Source organism: Larimichthys crocea, chromosome I (genome assembly GCF_000972845.2).
Source record: "Larimichthys crocea isolate SSNF chromosome I, L_crocea_2.0, whole genome shotgun sequence".
NCBI lineage: Eukaryota > Metazoa > Chordata > Actinopteri > Sciaenidae > Larimichthys > Larimichthys crocea.
Genome location: NC_040011.1, coordinates 14,365,740 through 14,385,237, shown reverse-complemented (window position 1 = coordinate 14,385,237; position 19,498 = coordinate 14,365,740). Strand labels below are relative to the sequence as shown.

Below are 19,498 nucleotides of genomic sequence, written 5' to 3'. Positions count from 1 at the left end.
GCTCTGAGCAGCTCATGAATGCAGCCTTACAGCTGTGCTCCCTCTAGTGGACTCCTGCCCTCAAGACCAAAAACTCTGGTGAGGAAACACTTCAGCAGAGGTGCGGTCACACTTGTCAGTGTGCTTCACCTCAGGTGAGCCTCTCTGAGAAGTCGTTGATAAATAACAGTGACAGGCTGACAAATTAATGATGGCTGTAATCGAGTGCAACTGACACATCAGCAGGTTGACAGTATAAGCAGATATTACGTTATTACAGATGTTTGCTCTGAAATATAGTGGAGTAATATTCAGTTTATTTCAGCACAATATTTGGGTAAATGTTCTCAATTACTACCCACTAATGTACACTATACATACAGACTTCCTGTAGGCTGAACAGCAGACTATTACGCTGAGCTAAAGTGTCATTGTCAGAGTGACAAGTGGCTGAAAATGAAACCACGAGGGTTTGTCTTGAGCAGAGATACAGTAGCTTTTAACACACCTCACTGTTCTCATCGCCTCAGGCAGGTAGAACAGAAGCCTCGTGAGTCTGATCCCGTCTTTGAAGCGCTTTTGAGTGGCAAGCGCGTTATGCGACGCCACAAACAAGATGAAAGGTGAAGCAAAATGTCAGCGGAGCCACACTGTTCCCCCTTCATCTGCCGACTGCTGTACTGTACCTATTACTGCCTCGCACTGAGTGTGCTTCAAAACAAATGGAGAATATCATGTTGTAGCTGATGATATAGGAGTTAATAAGGTTAACGGGAAATTAATTAGGTGTGTTTTATCACAGTGAGACTCAGCGAAAATGGGTATATTTTTGAGAGGGCAAAAATGTGCTAAGAGAAAACTGCAGAACTGGGAGCTTGTGTAGTGTATTTCACTGTGATGGCCTGACCCATTGCCCAGTGTGGTTAAAATAATATAATAAGCCAAACTAAATGGTTGTGCTTCAGCATTTTTAAAGTAGATTTTATTAATATTCTTATAATAACAGTGTATTAAATGACAATGTAAGAACAGCGTGATTACATGAAGGCGGCCACTCACAGTGATGGAGATAATTATCACCTGAATCTGCAGCCAGCTCGCCTTGGCTTTTTGGAATTTTAGAGTGAGTTTCAGCTCATTGTTTATCCATCCGGCCACAATTTTACAGTTTGGTTTCACTCTCACAGCGTTGTTTTCCATCGCAGCAGGCAGCTGTTTTCAGAGAAAAAGCTCTAAAAGCCGACTGTACGCGACCTGCTCAGCACCAAACAGCACACAGACACAGTGAGAGACCAGCTGGTTAAAAACAGTGGAACATTTAGCAGCTAAAGAGACAGATATTTCCCTGATTGCAGGTTTCTAGAAACAAGATGCCAAGAGAAAATATCATTTTCATTCCATTCTTAAGTGTCTTTCCGGTTATTTTTTTAAACCAATATGATCCACTTACTCTCTCTGAACAGTCTTCTGACTGTCCAGACACAGACAGACAGACAGACAGACAGACAGACAGAGACACTTGGGTCTGTTTGAGCTCATTGTGTATCCATACAGATGGATGTGTTCGTCTGTTGGTGCAAATGGATTTAGATGCACCAACTGTGATATGGAAAAACACTTGTGGAGACTTCAAATTGCACACACTGAGTGTTCAGTGAATTTTTTTTCTAGGACAAGGCTGCAGGTCTCAGAAGATTAATGCTGCCTTCTCCTCATTTAATTTTGATCAAATGTATTCTCAGTGTTCTCTTGTACTCATGAAAAGACGATGGAAATGAACATCACTCAACATACCATTTAAACCATTTCATAATGTGCAGGTTGCCAAAGCAAGTACAAAACAGCACTGACTTTCTTTTCCTTCTCTTGCTTTTGTTTCCTAAATGCAGCATTTCTTGTGTTTTCAGACTGAGCTGCTCGTCAGGAGAAACTCAAACTGAAAATACAGCCAAACTTCAGTCTGGGCAGGTCAACTACCCATGATCCCACACTCCACACAGATTTCTGGTGTTTCTTTTATGTACATAGTGGTTTATATGCCGAGCAAGACTTTGGATCAGGTCCACAGAAAATTGCCCTGCAGCTCCTCAGCAGCACTTTTGTAGATTCCTCCACATATGAGAGGATTTGAGAAGACTGTGCCAAAATATGTGAGTACACAAGTGTGTGTTTCTCCAAGATTTTATGCTGACAAAATCAATTTACTACTGCAAGATTTTTTGAGTGTGATAAAGAGTTGAATCAGTAGTTGAATCAGTTTTAATCTCCGTGATGTCCTTGTTGCTCAGCGGGCCGAGCCATATATCATCACTGTAAACACTGGCTTCATCTCATCTCACGTCTGTTTTGTTATTCTTGCTCTTCTCCAGAGTGTATACGATTTTAGAAACCAGGAACTGCAATGTTTACATCCATCCCCTCTATCACTCCTGAGGGAAGAAAGTTAATATGCCCCAAGTTTGAGGTTACCATGGACAACTATGAATAGAAAAAGATGAAGATAGCAACCTTTTTTAATATGAATATATAATTTGGCCTTTTAGAGATTACAACCTTGCAAAGCCTCAGTGAGCTGCCAACTTGGAAGTCCCAAATGTCAGGCACCCGAGAGCAGAATCACAGCCAGTGATAATCAACGGATAGTAGAAAACCCACATCGAGATTAGCTGCAAAGCCTATTGAAGCAGACATCCAGCTCTCTGCCAAATTTCACCCGGATCTGTTTGTACATTTTAGAGATAAAAGACAAACACAGGCAAGGCTGAGAACTGTTTCTAATAACCACAAAACCAATAACTTATACTCAGATCAGCAACCGATTGTTTTAATTAAAGATCTGATTCATCATTTAGTCTGTGAAATGTCCCTAATCACCATCTGAAATGTTTCTCTATCCATTGTTTCGTCAAACCTTTTCCCCAAAACTGAATCTAATAAGTTTATGGTTATTTTAAAATACAATTATTGTAATATGTGATTTGATTTTTTTTCTTTAAATGACTTTAACTCAACCCAATGTATTGTGTAAATTATGCTGTAGGGAGGTACAGAAGAATGATTACACTGAGTGGGAACCACAAAGCTAGATCAGAAACAGGAATGATTTATGTATTATTATTTGAAGTTGGACATTTTAACATTCACAGTCACACAGTCTAACACTTGCCCTAGTATTAATCTTGCTAGCCCATTGTATCGCACTGTGTTTGTAATGTATCTCACAATGTTGTAGTAGCTTACTGTACAGCATAAAGTGATTTTCCATCTGTGTCTGTGCATGGCTGTATGAACAGAATGGCATCAACAAACGTGACAAACAAAATCAATATATTTTCTGTTGATTGACTAATTGATTAATATTGTATAATTGTAAGCCTGTAAACATCCATCATTGGGGGGGAAGAGCAGAGTGATGCTACCTACTGACACTAACTGTCTTTAAAGCTGAAAGCAGACAGGTCTGTGACATGAACTGTGACAAACTCCGAAGCCCATCACATTATCACTGCATGCAAGTACAGCCAGTAAATGACAGCTCCAACCTGACTGCAGAGCCATCAGAGACTGGATGACTCTAATCACGAGCTGTGTGCTGTATACAGGTACAGCTAGTGCATTTAGCATGACGGCACTCCCAGCTGCCTGTATTTGCTTCCATGCAGATTTATGGGAAAGCGAGGCGGCTTTGATCTCCGATACGCTCAGCTGTGTTCGGCAGCGCTGCCATGAAAGAGACTTTACAATTAGATCAATTCAACACAAACAGCGGCGGCAGGAGAGCGAATAAAAAGCCTGATCTATTTATGGCTTCTTCACACATGATGACAATGCTTATATGAGGTTACTCTTAATTAGCTGGAATGTCTCCACTTTTATGTACCATCTGACAACTTCCATCTGTAATTACTACGGCCTACTAAAAACAGCCGTGCCCCCCATGTGCTGCAGAGCTCTTATATCACTGTGACCAACAACAACAGCACTGCTGCTGCATACTAAACACACACAGATCTCCTGTTACAACATACTCAGGCTAAAACAACCAGGGCTTATTTGAGCTGGTTTCAGGCTCTTTGTCTTTGTTTCTGTTGCATTAAAATGACAGTGAGGACGGGGCCTGCAGAACAAACGCATTTAAGATTACATTAACACTTAGTTCATGACTTAATCATTTTTTCTCGACAGTTTAAAGCAACGCTCAAAAGGCTGTTTGACACTGCCACAGTCATCTTTCAAGATGTAAAGGTGCAGAGTGAGTAAGGCATTAAACATTAACCAGGAGGGATCCCTAAATATTTTAGTGGGCCATTCATTATAGACAAGTGGGCAGACATCTCTGGATAGATTTACCTTTGTGATAGCAGTAGACTGGGAACAATGCGGATACCCAAAGGTCCCGTACTATGCTCTGTGGAAACATGCTGACAAAGAATTTTCCAATACCAATCAATCAATCTAGAATGCAGTGGTGCAGCTCGAGCATCTTTATTTGATATCGCTGTCACGAGGAGTGATATATGTGGCCTTATTAAGCTACTGTACATACACACACAGTTAAGACAGACAGTAAGATGGATGAGAGGGCCTATATTAACCAGATCCCCACCATCCACTGTCTGACAGCACAGTTTCTCAATAATTAACAGCCATTTGAATACTAATTGTTAAGCACTTCTCAGAAGAGTCCTTACACATTCATTATTTCATATTTGTTTAGAAAAGTGTTTCCATATTACTACTGCCTGGCTCCGATGGCATCCAAAGATAAATGTGGACTGAAATAACCATGTGACTACAACTCAACAAGAGCATAGTTGAAGCTGCATTAATCAATATTTTTATATGAGCAAAAAATTGAATGTGTAATTTAAAGGGGTTGATCATTGTGACAAACCTCTGGACAACTGTCATCTGACTTTGCAGCTTTTTCCAGGTTTTTTTTTTTTTTTAGCTTTTTTAGCTCATTATTTTGATTTAACAAACTCAACTCTCATCAACCTGTTTTATCCAAGATGGCACCATCCCATGGTGACACTGTACTTGTCTTCTGTGTTTAGTTGAGAACCTTTTGTGTGGTCGAGCACACACCAAGACAAATTCCAATCAATGTTTCAATCAATGATTAGTTAGTGAGTCTTGAAATAATCTTTTGCCAGTCGCAGCAGGTGGTGTCAAATATAAACCAGCTGACAATAGAAGTTAGCAACTAATTATAACGAGGAAAACTATCAACAATCTTGTCGCTAAAGTTTAATGCGATCCATCCATCCATCCATCCATCCATCTATCCATCCATCCATTCATCCATCACAGGACACTTAGATTTATATGCAGTATATACCTTTTTTTTTTTACATCTTGTGTAAAAAGCAGTCTATTCTTTTCCTTCTTCAGCTTTGTTGTCCTTGTTTTTATCTGTTATGTCTATTATTGTGTAAGTACATTGAGAGCAATTACAAATAAACAGTCAAATTCTTTGTATGTGTGCACATTTCTGGCCAATAACAGCTGATTCTTCAACTTTGGTTCTGATAGAAAACAGTATTTCATGGTTGTGGTACTTTGTACATCCAAAATTGACATTCCTCATCAGGTAAGCTCATAAAATGTCATTTCTTCATCTTTTCTTCTTTTCTCCTGTCCCTTTGTTGTCCCGTCTTCCTTTCTAAAAGCATGAATGACCCCAAAACTGGAGTTTTCATCCAACAGCAAAACTAAACTAATCTTTTCATTACTGCAAATACACTTTACTGCTAAGACTTGTTTACTTTTAAAGCCACTACGTGTAGAAATTAAATTTTCAACTCTCAGTCTTAAAAGACACAGATGGCACATAATGCATGTCACTAACACACAGTCCAGCTCCTGGGAATCTGTCGTCCCCCAAGAAACTCAGATAAATAAGCTGAAAGCAACAAAGACACTGAACATTATTTCAGAAGAATAATGTGGAATCTGCTATAATCACAAATGTTCTACACATAGAGACTTTAAATAAAATCTGTAAATACAAGACGTTTACCTGTAACTACTGTACTATAACTGCTATTAGGACACAGTGAGTTGTTACAGAACCAGATCTCTCATAAGAAGCTGGACAGCCACAGAAAAGCCAGTGTATGGACACTTGTCAGGAGAGAAGAGAATCCCCCAATCTGATTTCCACACTTCCTTGTGTCATTACAGATTGGATTAGTTCTAGATTTCTCTGCCCAGCGAGTGCAAAATGGACGAGAAACTGATTACAGCAATTCAAAGCCTTCTTAATTCTCCCAAAACTTTTATTTCTAAGACTGGGGATACAAGCGACTCAAAAACACAAAGCTGGAACCATTACTGCTGTCTTGTGGAGTCGAATTTTCAGCCAAGGGAATCATAGCAGTTGTTGGCCAGTTTCTTGACTAACCGTGTTATCACTCAGGGTACTTTAGGAAACTCAGCATTTTGTACCACCACCATGACCTTGAGTTGGTCACATGATCAGCCATTGCAGTTGATCCCCCAGCTCTGAACAAGCTCTGGCTTTCTGGCTGTGCCCTGACCGGGGAGGGGAGGGGCTGCTTGTTAATGTAATGAAAACCCTGCTTAGCGCAGGCGAGCCCTGGGTGGAGCAGATGGAGGCTCCTTCTTTCTTATGCAATCCAGCACTGGTACAGCAGAAAATATGACTTATATGTCACCCCACGGCTGTCCGATATAATAAAGAGCCTAATTAACGTCCTGGGACTAATAGATGAGCTTTGTAAACAGTAAGAGGTCAACACATACCGCCTGCTACCTGGTACTGCTGTGAAAACATTATTTTAAAGGAAGTTTTCATGGAAATTGGTGTTTTTATGATTCACCAGTGACCCCCAGTTTCAGATTTTAATCCCATTGTGGTAAATACACACATGTATTTATGATTATATTACCCCTTCAGCCTTTTATTTCACCAAGCTCTTGCGAACAACTAGGAGTCAGTCCCAGATTCTCTGATTTACTCTTGGTCACTCCTTTCCTCTCCTTAGCTTCCTTAGTCAATGTTCTCTTCAGGGTCTTAGCCTCTTCCATATCCTGTTTGCCCAGCTCTGGTTCTGGCAGGACATCGGCTCTGTCTCCCGTCTACATTCCCCTGCGCCATGGCCTTAAAACCTCTGCTGAGTGCTCCAAAATGCCCACTAACACTCTCCTGGTGCTCTGAGCTCACAGCCTGAGAAACCCAGCTAACAAACTAAGCTAACATTAGCTAACGGCAGCTATAGTTTGCAGCATTTTACATTGCTCTCCATCAGGAAACTGTGTACTCTGAGTTGAGGCAGGTCAGCCGGTGAAATCCAGACAACCAGACTCCCTGAAATATGATCCAGTTTCACTAAAACCAGTGAAACAGTTAATGGTGTGTGTGCTGAGCGTTGTAAACGTTACGTTGTGCATAGTAAGTACGTGAACGGATGAATGACACTGTTCACCTGATTCCATGTCAGTGCAGCATGAAAATGATTCAAATTTGTTATTTTATGGTAACACAGTTTTATATGTCACTTTAAAAGATGAGCAACATGTATCATATTTGCCTGATACATGAAGCCCCATTATAAATTCTCTCGTATAGTCTAGAGTCTGTCTTGAGAACATGAATAATTCCAGGGTTTTTTTTTGCAGATTCCTTATTAATATTGACCACCTTCATAAATATTAGCATATTTTGTGAAGCAGTCATCAATCCTGTATGTCTATGGCTTATTATACAGCAGCAGCAGAAACAGATTATAAAATATTCTATAAGTACATAAATTTGGCTTATTTGATTGTCTTTTACTGGTTTCTGTCTTGATTTTGTAATAACAGCTTTCACAAAAATTGTGTGTGTCTGTGTGTGTGTGTGTGTGTGTGTGTGTGTGTGTGTGTGTTTGTTTAGGGGAAAACAGCCACAAAGTGGCAATGTGTATGCAACCAGTGGTGCAAATACCATGAGATGTTAAAATTGGAGGCTCTAAAACAGTGAGATTAAACAGGCTGAGAGAAGAGGGAGCAATAGTGAAAGGCTTTGGATCATAATAACATTCTTGTAAAGGGGGGAGAAAAGCCTGCCTTCTTTAGACCTCTTTCTAAAAATAGCTCCACTGGTGTGACATCATCAGTACGACGCAAGTGTCCAGCTTTACTTCTGTCAGTGCAGCAAAAGTCTGTGTGGAATCTATTTTAGACCACCGGAGCATCTTTGCTTGTTTGTGCAGATAACATGCACACACAAACACACACACACACACACACACACACACACACACACACACACACACACACACACACACACACACACACACACACATATACAAGCACATGCACATGCACAGAGCAGCACACAAAGAATTACACTGCGACTCTACACATTTTCCATTACATCTGGTTTTAAAATCACACGACAGGAAATAAACAACTTATACAAATAAATATTCGACTCCCTGCATTTCAAGAAAAATGACTTTTCTATATAAAGTGAGCATTTTCAACTACTCCATTAAATTTATGCTGGCAAATCCTAACTCTCAGATTTCTTCAACTAGCACCTCATCCCTCAAAATCACCCAGCATGCAACATTTACAGTAGTACTTACAAATGATGGTGGCGTCTGTGACTCATGGCAGAGCTGGGAACGTCTGTGTCTGGTCTGGGGGGAGCAGGAGAGCAGAAAGCTGAGGCACACACTGACTAGGATGCAGTTAAAGCTCCCTCGGACACCCACCCACCCTCATACACACATTTACACATACACACAGACACACACACACCCTGACTTGGCATGCTGCTCATTCAAGCTTGGTCACAGAGAGGATGATGGCTCAAGTACAGTCGTCTCATGATGTAACTCATTAGCAGCAGCCAGAGCGCACACACTCTGTATTTAACCTACTTAATCTATATGCATGTACATAGACTAGTACTTTATATCCATTAAGTCTACTTAATCCTATCTGTATGGTCAATATCTATTAGTGTTTGGAGACACGGCTGTGTTGCACAACAGCACTGAAGGAAAAGGAAAGATTAGTTAGTGAATATGAGATGAACACAAATATGAATATGTTTTAAAGTTACTGTTATGTGAAGCTTAAACATAGTGTTTAGTGTTTTATTGCGTTCATTTTCATCAAATCTTAACCTAAAATAAACAGTTTTATAAATACATTACACAAACATACTGTAACTGCAATGATACAAAACAACTAATGAAATTTGAAAAGACACTCTGGTGTATGTGTGACACATGTACTATTAGCTGTATGTCTCCTCTCACGTGTGTGTGTATTTGCACAGCGACAGTGTTGACCGAGCAAGGATTATCTCACTGTTAAGGCACCTACGTAACACACTATGCAACGGCTCACTGTACTACTGTACTGAGGAGGGGAGGAGAGGATTGGCCCGGTGGTCTCTATGGAAACCGCTGGCTGCGTTTATGGGAATCAAATCCTTTCGCTGCTTCTCATCCAGAGCTGATGAGTCCTCCGCAGCTAATGAACCACTGTGCATGACTGGGCAGGTATAGGCTTTAATCTCATTTAATACTGCTGCATATGAGCTATTCTGGCAAACACAGTAATAGAGTTTCAGTGAGCATTGAAGACTACACTAAGTAAATGCTGCAAAAGCTGCTATATGCTCATATAGTAGGGTATTAAGAGGTCATGAGCTGCCTCCCAGTCAGCATGAAGGTTTGTATGTAGGACATGTTTCTAACCTTTTTGGCCTGTAAGTCCTTAAAACAAAGCCCTCACCACAGGCTATGGCATTACTCTGGACATGAGCTGTGAGCAGTTCGACCAGAGGATGATTTCACCTTCTTGGACTGTTTCATTCATAAGGTTTTCAGTAAAAAGAGAACACATCCAGTATTTCACAAAAAAATGGCAATTTTTGGCTAGTAGTGAAATGTATTGCCAAGAATTGGATGGATTGTCATGCAACTTGGTATGGAAATGTTCCCATCAACATTGCTGTAGTGGTGCCTAGAGTGGGTATACTCCTAATTTATGCCCCCAACTATTTTTTTTAAAGTGGCTGTCCAGCAAACACCCTGTGTTATAAACAGTGATATCTAAGACTACTCTTTTTTTTTTGCTCATTTAGCTCACCCAAAAAATGGGGCATTAGTATTTGCACATTATCACTGGAGCTCAGGGAGTTATTCTGACATTATCACAAACCACAGAAGCCAACTAAGACAACTATTCTCTCACCTTGCAAGTCTCTTGGACCAGCTGATTTGCCACAGGCAATATTTCTTCTCTTGAGCGAACACATGACCCGTCCTACTTTGCCTCTGAATGGCTTACTCTGATATTCTCACCGTAACCTTAACCAATCATTACACCTCATGCTTAAATCTAACCCACCCAACCAACAAAGGCAACCAGTACTAGCCAATAAGAGGCAGAGCAGGGTGGCCCTGCCTTTGCCTTCCTATAGGTAAAAAGACTCGGCTTGCAGCATACTACTGAATGATGTGCATCAGTTTCTGAGGGTATATGCAGTGCAGACTGAAATGAACAAGTTTGCTGATGCCTTTAATTTTTCCAGCACCATAATAAGGTCAAAATTTCAGCGTGTCCAATACTTAGATTAATGATCAAATACTTGCAAAACTCAACTTCCCTTCAGCGATGACAGTACTTGGTGTTTCATGCTAATGCTAGCTAACCAGACAAGTGCCATAGGCATGATCGTTCACCAACTTCCCATCCATAAACACTCCCAGCCAGATGCTCCACTACCAAAACCTGGATGCAGTGTTGGGCAAAAACTTAACCACCATGTAATCCATAAACCCCAAATTTTAGATTTGAGATGTCCCGATGTAAAACAGTCAAGTTTCACACAGGAGCTGTCATTTGAAACAGCTACTGAATTAAATTTACAATTATATGGATGTAGTTCTGCAGAGATTCAGCTCAGTGGCTTTTCAGTTACAGACAATTGTTTTATTTAACAGGAGTTCCATCAGCCGCCTGTAAAATATAGGAACGTCAGCTTGAACAGCACGCGGGCCAACGGCCCCATATTAAGTAGTGAAAGCGCCTCAGCATCTGTTAATGGACCTGTCTGGGGAGAGGGAACTAGTAGCACATTGTCACCCATAAAAAAAGGCCTATCCAGGAGAAGTACTTCAACTGAATGACACTACACAGCATGGCTGGGAAAGTGGGTCTAGCATTGTCTTAGTTTGCAGATGAGATGACCTTTTCTCTTTTAAGGTAAAAACGTGTCAAGCCAGCAGATGAGCAAATGCAGGTTTTTAGCAAGGATGCACCGACAGCGTTTCCACCCTATCTCCCATCTAACTGCAGCACAAGAGTGAAGTTGTATAGCCTGAAAGATGTATGCCCTAATCAGAGAGAGCGAAGGGAGGGTGGAGCTAATCATCCTGTTGTGTGATACAAAAGAAGGCTGGAAAAAAGGCAGAGTGCTTAACAACAAAATAAAAAGCTGCACCATCACTCAGCAGATAACATGACTGCTGAATACGCTTTGCATGTATCACACCCGGCTGAACATTCCCCACAGGAATACACACTGTGCAGAAATGGCTGAACCTCTTTGACATGACAAGAGGCGAGGCGGAAGGAAGCGCTGAAACATCAATCACAGGCGAGGCCTTTACAGCAGTTGTCATGACAATAGCGCTGGGTGAAAGAGCCTCACGTTCCCCTCTCCAGAGACTCACTGACATTCAGTCCCACTCTACTTAAGACACAAACCGGAGAGATCACCACCATGGCTGCAGGTCCACGAATCCCTCCCCCCTGGTGCCCTGAATGCGACTGATCCTGATGGGAGATGTTTTCAGTCTGGACACGGACAGCAGGAGCTGGTGAGTTTGTCAGTGATGAATAGTGCTAGATTGATGCTGCATGTGCTCACTGCACGGTGTACATCAGATTTGCTAAACCCCTCCCTCGACAGCATGGGATGAGTAAAACCCCCCCTGGGGCCATCATCTTGCATTTACAGTACAAACACTATGCATCTTAAGAGACATACAGACTGGAACAACCCTGATGTCACACATCTCTGGTCTGATTCATCATTAGCAATGGGTCTCTGATGAACTGAACTAGATTTAGAAAATTTGTCCTGATGTGTGCATTAAGTGCCCATGGCTGTCTGCCACCATCAAAAGGGAGCCTCGGCTCAACAGTGCCAAGGAGGACATCATCGGTTTGGCATGGTCTGGATACAGCAGTCACTAGAGACCTGAGGGCTGTGACAGCTGCTAACCATAAAGTTGGTAACGTGCAAACTTATGTACACAAATATTTGGGCTGTGGAATATCCAGAGGTTTGATTCAAATGAGAAACATTATCACCAGACAGCACACATCTGGAGGTGAGAGCCATCTCTCTGCCTCTTGTCTCTGAGCTTTGAGCAGAATGAGCCTAATGGTCCATTACATAACAGGCTTATAGGGAGGAGATGACTTTACGATGAGTACTGCTGGTGTAATGTCAATCAGGTCTGCTTCCAGTCATTTGGTACAGTAAACAACAATGGCTACGTCTATAGTGTGCAACAGAAAGACAATATAGCAGAGCTGCACAATAAACCACTTGAAAAGAAAAGTATGATCTTGTATTTTCCTGCACTTTTTCTTAGCAAGAAGAGATTCATAGCAAGTTTACTTCACAGCATATGGTGCTTTAGAGCTATAAGACGTTAAAGGCAGAGGAAGCTGCGTGAAGGATGTAGGGTGGGAGGAGGTGTGTTGCTTTGTAGGTAGCTGGAGGTTCTGTGGAGTCAAACTGCTGCAGCATCGACGGAAAGGCAGACATTAGGGCCCAGAAGTGACGGCTCTACCCGATCAGAGAAAAAAGCCCGGGGCTCACAACAACAACAACAGCAGCACGCGAACACATCACTCCAGTAACTGCACTATGCTTGCAGTCAGAGAAACACAAGAATCAGGATGGGAAGGAGGCTATGAAGTGGCAATCCAATCACATGATTGTTGGGAGCGATGCATGATATGGGAGCTTATCGAGCGTCGGTTCTGTCCGGGCAAAGCCATTTTGCAGATTGTTTTGTTGGTTTGCTAATCACTTCTATGCAGCAGCAGTGAGGATGTGTGAGTGATTGAAAGGAAAGTTGTTTAACAGCCACTCCCATCTCTGCGGTCACTGTCTCCCTCCTCCGGCTGTCCTGCCTCACATCTGCAACAGACCCTTAACAAATCTCCTCTAGCCGGGTTCATCTGGTCTGCCTCATGGACGCTCTGCTCCACACTACAAAGCCCCGAATGACAAAGTGTAAGGTTTCAGACCAGAGATTTGTTTTTATGTAATTTAATAAACAAATATTATCAATCCATTAATATCATGTATATGTGTATATAAATGTATGTATATTTTATGTTTTCTCTGTCATCCAGCGTGAGTGAGAGGAGGGAAAGAGACAGGGTGTAGTAAATGTGTTTCATTAGCATTATAAATGTATGGTCCGGTCTTAGCTCTGGTTAATGGTGTCAAATTTGGTTGTGACCTTTGAGTTTAGCTAAGTGGGGTCTTGAAGACTCAGGGACAGGACAGGTTAACTGTGCATCTCATCAGCCTTTAGTGAATAAAAGCAACTTCAGCTGAACTCAGCAAAAACAGAAAGCCCTTAAAGCTGCACAAATCAATATTTTTTATATTAAATTAAATGTGTAATGTGAAGGTGCCAGTCATAATGACAAACCTTCATACAATTATTACCACAACATACCATGTCGATGCTACGGAGCATTTTAGTTTCATGTTTTCTGGCCTGTAACTTTACTGTTCTAATTAGGTCTCACTGCTCTCATGGATCTTTAGCAGTAGCAAGCAACTGTTTTCATCTGAAACCTTAAACACACTCACTGTATTCTACCTGCCCAGCAGCAAACAGCAGACAAACAAAGTTCCACCATGTTCACCAGCAATGTTACCATTGCTGTGTGTAGAGCTGCTCTCATCTGATGCCTCAAAAAAATCCGTTACTGTTGCTTTAAAGATCAGGATTAAATGTGCGCTTTAACCTCCTTGAAAACTCTACTTCCCCATGCTCCATCAGTTCATTATATCTGTGTCAACAATCCTGAATTCTAATATCCCCACTTGACAGACATTTAGTTCAGCCTTCAACAAGATTTCTGGCTAATGAACTCTTCAGAATGTATAGTCACTGCTTCCTCCTGCTGCCATTCAGGTCCAGTTGCACATTTTTCTTTTACTTCACCCGAAAGGAGTCAGTCAGTGTGTATGTTGTCTACTAAAAAAACAAGTGACAGGGCAAGCAAGTGTCTTGCTCCTAGCTTAAAGATGATTAATTTCCAGGGTGACCCTGCGCTGTCACTGATAATTTTTGAGTCAATGGCGACATGATTTTTATAATGGCATGAATAACACTGGGTTGTAAGACTTGTGTGTCCTGGTGAGTGTGGGTGGTCATGCTCTGGAGCCAATAAATGTTTTTGGACCAACAGAGGGCAGTGTGTTTTCACCCAAGGAGGCCTGCCTCACGTGTCCCTCTGGACTTCTGCTTCTGAGCAAAAGGACAGTGTCGACACATTGTTAATCTAAAATCTGCTTTCATCATGGTTCGCATTAGGCCAAAGGCACACCTGAATAATTCATTTTCAGCCTCCATGAACGAGGACGACACTGTCTACAGCGTAGTGCTCCAAAACTGCTGCACTCACCAGTCTTACCCTTCAGGTCTAAAACTTGGTGGATATTTTATTGAATTTCTGTGTTTCTCACACCTACAGACCAGCTGTTTGATTAGGAGCCACTGACTGTGTGTGAGGTGTGAGACTGAACATGGGACTGCTATTCTTAAGCTCAGACATACATCATCCCTGCCTTCCGAGTGCACTGAATGACAGGCTGTGACACTGGATATTCAGTAACTGTGCAATTTCATTCATGGGTCGCTGTTCTATGCCATGTTATCTAAAGTATGCATGAAACAGAAACCTATTATGGGTAGAAATATCAGTTAAGGTGTAATCTAATTTGTTTTGTTAGCGTACAGGGTGCTGTATTTAATGATTATATAACACAACATCATAGTTCAACGGCTCAGATGAGGAACTACTCAGCGGGGAAGTTGCTTGTTTCCACGTTAAATGAGTTCTCTGTGTGAAAAGGTGGTGTGTTTGGCTTGTCACATAAAGATGCTGAATTACCATGCTACTAATTACATGCGCTAATGTAAATTACTGCTTCAGATGCACTTTAAAAAACGTGTCAGTTTAGTAAATTATCACTGACAGTAAAGACATAAACATGCAGTGAGGCGTGAAAGATGAAATGAACATAAGTGGTAATGTATGCCGGGGTAAGAAGGCATGTGACGCGCCCTCGCTTCTGACAAAAAAAGACAAAAAGGAAATCATACCTGGAATTAAATCCCACAGGACTGACATATCAGTATACACTCTAAAACACTCCAGCATGTTTGTGTCCACGGTTGTAAACCATGAGAATGTGAGGACGGTTTGTGTGTATGTGTTTAAAATCATTTCACACAATGGTTTTCCATGTTGTACAAAGATCCGTACAAACCATATTTTCAAGCTTCTATTCATGTCATCTCACTTGTATAATGATGTATAATGACATGGTGAATTGTGCAGGTATTTTCACATTTATACACACTTATTATTGCAGACTTTGAGTAAGATGAGAGTATCAAAGCGAATACAACATGAATATACTGTATACGCATGTGTAAGTATCACATATATGTGCAAGTCGAGTTAGCATTGAAATAAGAGTTTAAATATAGTTGTAACAGTGTGGGAGATTTTTGTTTCTAGGTTCAGTAGAGCGAGGAAAACAAATGAAAGGCTGAAGATATCATTTTTGTCTATTATTATGAAGAATATAAACATTAAATACAGGCTCATAATTCTTAATATGGCATAACGCTTCATCATTATTACAAACGACTTTAAGCTGCACATGCTTTAAAATGAACTAAACAAACCTGTCCAAACAGACAAGAGCAGCATTTAGAGCAAGCTGTGCTGTTTTCAGCTTTTCCCATTCAATTCAACATTTTTTTTGCTCATACTCAAGACTCAAGTTTTACACAGTTAGCCCCGAACTCCTATCTGCCCGTGGAGAGAGTGAGTACTGGGTAGTCGATAATTCCTGGAGGACTGAAGCCTGTGTGCATTTTAAAGGGGTCAGACACGACGGACTGACTGCTGCACACATGAGAGCACATTATGACAGAGCTCATGGCCTCTAATAGACAGGTTTGGGTGGTATTGTCACAAAGACTTTAACATGCTTGATGTTTTAAGAGACATTACCCACTTCAGATGGACAACGTTAGCGTACAGTTTCTGCCTCATTAGTCAGGTTTGCTGTAAATACTGGGAAACCAGAACACTTTAAAACAATAGAAATGATAGAGGCTCTTCCAGCTCTGGATTCTTTTTATGTTCACTGTACCCACAACACTGTATGTTCTATACTAGAGGCTTTAGGGGCTAACCTGACACACATGATGACACCAATTAGTTATGTTCATATTTTTTAATACTCACTAGTATGTGAAAAACGTGGCTGGCAGTAAACCGCCTCACTACAGACATGTATGTACAGTAGGCCTAACATGTAGGTTATACATTATTCTCTCTCATAGATCCAACTTATCTGTATATAAATATTTGAAAATGAGATCACCATCTCCAAAGAGATGCAGACAAGCATACATATTTCTTGTTGAAGCCTCTTTTCAATGTGATCCTTAATTCACTGTCAGCTCAGCTGAGTGGCGTGTGCTTGACTCTGCTCGGTTTTGTGATGGAACGATTTTCTACTCAATTTCCTCCACTTGTAGAAAAGCAGGCCAAGGTCTCTTGTAACTCCAGTTAAATCTGACCCCCCCCCACAAAAAAAAGCTCTTTGATACAGTAGTAATGACTTACTCTGCTGGCGTTCTACGGCATCCCCCACTTCCCCATCTCCACAGACAGAGCAGGAAGCTGCTCCTCTCTGGCCCGTCGAGCATTGCCCTCGCTACAGTATGTACACACTATCACCACATCCTATTAATGTCATGTCACAGCCAGACAACAATGTAATGATGATTAAAATGATACTAATCGAAATAGCAAATGGTGGCCATTATCATTACAGTTAATTATCTCCCAATCCACTGCACGTAAAGTGTGACAGGGAGCTGTCGCAGCCAAGTGAACAAAGAGTAGAGCAATAACCTGGGTCAAAAGAATGGAGGCTGTGTCTCTGCGGGAGGTGTATCTGAATATTTCCTTCTGATTCTCACAGCAGGGCGGTATGCAATGATACTACAGTGATCTGACTCACCATCAGTATCTCAGTGTTCTCTTAGTTTTCAGGAATGTTGTGAGCTGGAGCTGCTTAGAGCCCCGACGGGATTTGTTCAAGGTTTTGCAATATAAAAACACCTTTATTGGACATTCAGATTTAGAGGGGGATCATGACCACAATGGAAGCCAGTGTTGCAGGAAAGAGATATCCATTGACAAGAGAAGACAAGGAATGTGTTCACAGCCATGTTTACAGTGATCAGTCAACAGATTGTATGGGCTTTAAATTGAATCACAATTGAACAATTCCCAAGGTCAACAGCAAGAACAACTTCATCTCGCAGAGGATCTAATCTAATTTGGCCTTGACTCATGCCCTCTGGCAGTCATAAAGTCTGATGTGAGAGATGGCGAGCAGTTCTCCAGTTTACCTATCAATCTGCTGTAGACCTGGGCTGGTCTCATGCTCCTTCATGTCCTTCTACGGAAAGGTGGAGCACAAAGAACAAAAGGGTGGTCTGCCATCCACTGACGAATCTGACTCCTCTGTTACAGCCATCCCAGAGGCCGGTATATAAGTTAAGACACTACAATATGCTTACAAAAACAAGTATTGCCGCTTGTAACAATTTATTGTTCGCTAAACCCAACCACTGAACAGAGACGGTCAAATCAAAGCTAAACAAAGGCAACAGCATGGCAGGCCTGTCAAGCTTTGGAGTTTTCCCTCACACTGGGGTGGTGAGCAAAACTCAGCATACAAATAAATTGGAGGCTGGTGTCAGTTTTTAACCATTCAAAAGCAAAAACACGAGAGCACAAGTGTGAGGACGAGGGGACGGATTAACTGTGCATTTATCTGCTCTGACATGAGGCACATGCTAGCTAGCTAACATTACTTCCACAGATAATTAGGCCATAACCATTCAGCCCACGTTATTAGGTGAGATAAAGCCACGCTACAAGGAAAAATAAATGTTAAGGACTGACACAACCAGCCTGTGATAGCTCAGGTCCTAGTAGGCAATAACTCTTATTTGGTCTGAGGGTGTTAAGACTTTAGCAACTCCAACCAAACTTAGCGTTCCACTTAACCAACTCAATTCCTTTATGTGTTAGCCACCACCTAGCTAAGTATGGTTTATGTTTTTATGCCTCATTAATCATCTATCATCATGTACCATCACGTATATATTTAAGATGGTTTACATACATACAGCTTCTTGAGAGAAATATGCTTGAAACATTAAAAAGTCACTTTTTAAACGTTCCACGGTACTTACAGTGCGAATTTCCAGTGAGCGGTAAAATCGGCTAAAAAACAGTGCCGTGAATGGAAAGCTTTAGGGCCATAGCAACAGTAACTAAGGAGTCAGTCTTAGCCAGTGGTTATTTGTGATTGGCTCCAGATGCAAGGTTTTCTCATGCACAAATACATGAAATGCATCCACACACACACACATAGGATGTCTGTCCTTGGAAGCATCATGTAATGCAGACATGAACAGAGTAAGAAAGCAAACAGACATTTCTTTTCTGTAGACAACGTGAGCTTCCTTCCACGTGGGCTGAGTCTTAACTCAAACAAAAAGAGGTCACACGTTGTGTGCATAACATTTCAGTGGCTGCGGATCAAAACAGTGATTTGGAAGTAGGCTAATGAATGCGGAACATTAGAAGCTGTTTTCTCTCAGAGCATTACTATAGATGTCAGAGCTGTGCTGGGAGAGAACCAAACACAAAATCATTTTGGTTTCTTACCCTCTGCTCAAACAGAAACACACTCATTGATTTATCTGCTCTGACTCATTATTAATTTTATGCGCTGCTAAACAACACAATGCACAGTTTTATGACTCTTTATGTAAGTTCTGCATTCTTCTGCAGCTCTCTGCAGAGTAATTGTGCAAAGTAGCTGCTGTAAAAGTCAGTCAGGCAATCATAAATGACTGAGAAGACAGATTTCTAGCTATAACATTTTAATGACAGGCACAAAAATCTGATTTCTCCTGTCTGACTGAGCATTGACAGCAGGCAGATCATGTAAGTCATGTTATGCCTACCAGAATCTACAAATGTTGACTGAACTGCTCACAGACTGTTAAGTTATTTGTTTGTGGCCATTTTCCATGGATGGAACTACTTTTCAGGCCAAAGAATGGTAAATGGTAAATGGGCTGTACTTATGTAGCACCTTTCCACTCAAGAAGCTTTA

General features: G+C 41.3%; 1 protein-coding gene across 1 annotated transcript in view; it reads right to left on the bottom strand.

The window, feature by feature from the left end:
- Nucleotides 1-18,585, bottom strand: part of iqsec1b (IQ motif and Sec7 domain ArfGEF 1b) — a 96,946-nt gene extending 78,361 nt beyond the window's left edge. Inside the window, exons 1-2 of the mRNA XM_027280984.1 lie at nucleotides 18,567-18,585; nucleotides 8,577-8,630 (exon numbers count right to left, since the gene is read on the bottom strand). Coding sequence (XP_027136785.1) covers nucleotides 8,577-8,602 — 26 coding nt within the window. The 5' untranslated portion in view covers nucleotides 8,603-8,630; nucleotides 18,567-18,585. The remainder of the gene's footprint in view (nucleotides 1-8,576; nucleotides 8,631-18,566) is intronic.
- Between the last annotated feature and the right edge of the window lie 913 nt (nucleotides 18,586-19,498).